This window comes from Galeopterus variegatus, unplaced genomic scaffold (genome assembly GCF_000696425.1).
Source record: "Galeopterus variegatus unplaced genomic scaffold, G_variegatus-3.0.2 Scaffold848, whole genome shotgun sequence".
NCBI lineage: Eukaryota > Metazoa > Chordata > Mammalia > Dermoptera > Cynocephalidae > Galeopterus > Galeopterus variegatus.
In genome coordinates, this window is record NW_007726959.1 from 53,836 (window position 1) to 57,851 (window position 4,016).

General features: G+C 60.6%; 1 protein-coding gene across 1 annotated transcript in view; it reads right to left on the reverse strand.

Annotated features, from left to right (window-relative positions):
• The window catches only part of GRK1 (G protein-coupled receptor kinase 1), a 15,571-nt gene that overhangs the window by 3,307 nt on the left and 8,248 nt on the right, over nucleotides 1–4,016 (reverse strand). Inside the window, exon 5 of the mRNA XM_008572917.1 lies at nucleotides 634–758. Within this exon, the coding sequence (XP_008571139.1) occupies nucleotides 634–758 (125 nt within the window). The remainder of the gene's footprint in view (nucleotides 1–633; nucleotides 759–4,016) is intronic.

Genomic DNA, 4,016 nt, shown 5'->3' on the forward strand with positions numbered 1-4,016 from the left:
ACAGACATCCCACCCCCCAAAGGCCCCCGCCCCCCAGACAAAGGGGGTGGGGGAGGGGAGCACTTGTGGGCGTGTGGAGACTCTAGCTCTTAGAAGACTGGGAGTTCGGTTTGTTCCAGAACCTTCCTTGAGGCCAGTGCAGTGGCCTGGCAGGGTGGGGACACACTACCAGAGAGTCCAGGTAGGAGGAAGGGGTGGCAGGACCCCCAGGCAGAGTCTGGGGGTGGGTCAGGCACAGGCGTGTACACCAGGCCTGGTGCACGAGACACGGGGCTCCCGCTCCCCGGCTCACGGTGGCTCCCGCGGGCACGAGCAGGCACGTCTCTGAGCTCAGTGCTTGCTCAGAGATGAAGCCAGCTTCACTGCAGGAGTTTTGAAGCAGGGTCAGCATCTCCCAATATTACCTTTCTTTGTGGTTCTGGCAGCTAGAGACACTCAGGGGAGACTGAGCAGCCAGAGCGAGGTGCCAGTGTGGCCAGATGGGGCACAGCCCTCAGGCACCCACCTCCCACAGGACATGCAGAACAAGCCCCACGCCCAGGCCTGCCGTGGTCAGAGACCCCAGCTCCACCCTCCCTAAGGGAGAGCCACGCCAGGGCCGCTGCAGAGGCACCCGCGGGAACAGCCGCCTACCTTCTCTCCTCGGGCTCGGAAGGGTCCTCTGGCTGCGATCATCTCATACAACGTGACCCCCAGGGCAAAGTAGTCCACGGAGAAGTCGTACTCCTCACCCCGCAGGAGCTCGGGGGCCATGAAGCCTGGCAGGCAAGAAAACATTGTTGTGGGGCTGCCCTGCGCATTGTAGGATGTTGAGCAGCGCCCTTGGACTCTGCACACCAGATACCCGCGGCAACCCTACCCCAGTGTGACAACCAAAAATGTCTCCTGACATGGCCAGTGTCCCCTGGGTGCAAAACCTCTGCTGTTGGAGAAGCCTGCTCTGCACGCCTGGCATGAAGCCTCATCCCCTCTGGCCTCTCACGCTCAGAGATGGGGGGACACACTGTGACACGCACTGTGGCGGGTGTGTGACCTGCGGGGTGTCAGGGCAGAGCTGGAGTCAAGTCCCAGGAGCCACACTCTGGACCACTCTGAAGCCGTGGCCGCCGAGCCCAGGCTCTGCGTGTTGACCAGGAGACCTTGCTCCCAGCTGGCAGGGTCCGGTTCTTGGCCCCTCGAGTAACACTGGTCCTGGCAGTCGCTCAGGAAGCAGAGGCTTCGTGAGCTTAGGGGACCTGCTCAAGGTGACGTGGGTGGTGGGGGCAGAGCAGGGAGGCATGTCTGCGCCCCAACGCTGCACCGCCCACGGCCTGGGTCACGCCCAGGGCTAAGCTGCTCTGTCCCTGTCCTCTCAGTTGTACCCAAGTTGCTCGTGCGCGTCCGGAACCAGGTGGTCCCACAAGGCCCGTGTCTGAAACGGAGCAGGTCCTGCGCCTTCTCCTCTGCCCCGTTCCCGCGTCCAGACTCCAGCTGGCCTTCGTGGAACTCCGAGCAGCAGGCTCAGGTCGCAGCGTCGTACTCCCGGGGTCTCCCGCCACCCTGGCCCTGCTGGGGAGCTGCCGTCCACCCACCCGAGCGCACGCTGTCCCCTCGTCCCCCGGACTCCTCAGGTTGGTCAGCATTCGCCTCCCGCCTCTCGGCTACAGCCACAGAGCCCGAGCTGTGCTTCGTCTCCTTCGTTTCTGTTCTGTCTTGTTTTCCCAGATTGCGACTCCTCCACTGGGCTTGGTTTTCCATGTACTTATCACCTGTTCAGCCCGACGTTCTGCGACAATTCTCTAACCCACTGTCATGCTCTGATCTATCAAATATTCTCTCAATTTGCCCTCGAGAGAGGCTCTTCTGGAACCTTCTTCCCCGCTCTGATCCTCTGCTTTCTCTGTCCTTGCTCCCAGCTGCTCCACCTTTGCCCATGTGGGGCAAGTCGCTCCTGAGGACAGGTGCTGAGAACTTCTGTACAGGAGGCTGTACCTGGGGGGGCGGTGGGAGAGGAGGCTGAGGGGCCTGGGCGAGCCCGTCCCTCTCTCCTGGGCCGCAAGGCCGCTCCCGGTGTGCCCGCTGCTCCCCAGCAGGAGAGTGCCAGGCGCACCTTCTGCCCGGGCCTCCTGCCCGCGGGGCTGTCTGGAAGCAGCTGTGCTCCTGCGGTCATCCGGTGGCTCAGCACCTCGTGTCCTCGGGTCCGTGGCGGCTGCCCCTCACCCCTCACCACCGCCGCCCAGGGACTTCGGGGGGGAGCAGGTCGTGTGGGTGCCCAGGCAGCAATAATGTCGGTGAGACTGTCTGAGCGATTGCTTCCAAATACTCTGCTAAGTTCATAACAAGCTTCCGCCCCGTTCCCTGGCCCTGGTCTGCCAGCCTGGGCAGGAATAGCAGAGTCACTCGGGCCTGCTCTGCGTCTACTGCTGTTAACATCTCGGTGACGTCCAGGCTGGTGTCCAGTGACCACCACGACTCCTTCAATGCCCACAGAAATCTCTCTGGTAACTTAGTCTGGATCATCAGCTGGAAGCAACGTCAAGCTCCCCCTGGCTGGTGTGCTGAGACCGGGTTCTCTCCGTCGGCCCCGTCACCTCACCGCAAGTCCTCGCGTGGCTTCGCTGGAAGCCCAGTCCTCTCGCTGGTGCCCTGACTTCAGCACCTCCGGTGACTGAGCTGGAGCCTGGCACCTGGAACTCCTGCGTCCACCTGGGGTCCAGGGCGGACCAGCCACTCAGCGGCCACGACAAAGGCAGCGGCGCCCTCTGGTGGCCAGCGGGGTCCTCACGCTCAGCACACAGAGCGGGTCTACGTCCCTGAGGCTAAACTCCCCCGATCCTGGCTCTGATGGGATCTGAATCGTCCTGAAATAGGCGTGTGGGGCTGTCATCGTGCACTCGCGTTGGGACGTGGTGAGCATCATAAAGATTCGAGTGACGCAGTGCCCGCCCGCTTCTGCTAGGGGACGACCTGCCTTCCAGAAACTCAGCACCTTCATCACTGGGTGCCTTGCCCAGAGCCCTGTGCCCCCAGAGGCTATGGGATCCATGCCTGAACGAGCACACCAGGGATGCCAGGAGAGTGCGTGTGGACCCGTTTGTCCTCGGCACTGAGAGGAAGAACTCCTCCCCCCGTCCAGAGACGCCCCTTCCCTAAGTCAAGCTGCCCATGGCAGACCTGTCGTGGCAACGGGCATGAACACAGATGGCACCCGAAGTGCAAGAATCAGAGGGTTGCATGACATAAAACAAGAACCCAATCGCCACTCTGCACAAACCCCAACTTCAGGTGACAGCACTTTCTTCCCAAAGCCGCAACAACCTGGGGAAGGACGTTTTCTGAGAAATCCCATCATGAGTAACCCTGAACACCCTGGACCGTCAAGATTGTGGAGCAAGGAAGAAGAGGAAGGGGGCAGAGGGTCGACTCTACACAGGTGCCAGGCCCCATCGCCACCCAAGATCCTCACAGGAAGCCTCGTGGTACATGTTAGAATGGAAGGCTCAGAGAGGGCAAGTAAATCATCAGGATCACACAGCCAACAAGTGCTGGGCCTGGAGGGTGGACCCGCCCTACCCCACGCAAAGTCTCCTCTCTCCTCTGCACCTCTGCCTCCCTCCCCACCTGTGGGGAGAATGCGAGGAGATGAACAAGATGGGGGCAGCAGGATACACCAGGCATGCACATACACAGACACACGTGTGCACAGACACACGTGCACAAACATACACACGCACAGAGACACATGCATGCACACAGACACACAAACATGCAAGCGTACACATGCACACACGGTGCACACTCACATGCCCACAGGCATCTATACATGCATGCACACATTCATATGCACACACATAGATAAAAGCATAGACATGCACAGATGCACACAGACACATGCAAGCACATCCACATACATGCACAGATACAGGTGCATGCACACATTTGCATACACATGCATGCGCACAAAGATGTGCATGTGCACACACAGGCACACCCACAATACACGTGCATGCAAACACACCTAAGTGTAAGCTCACGTG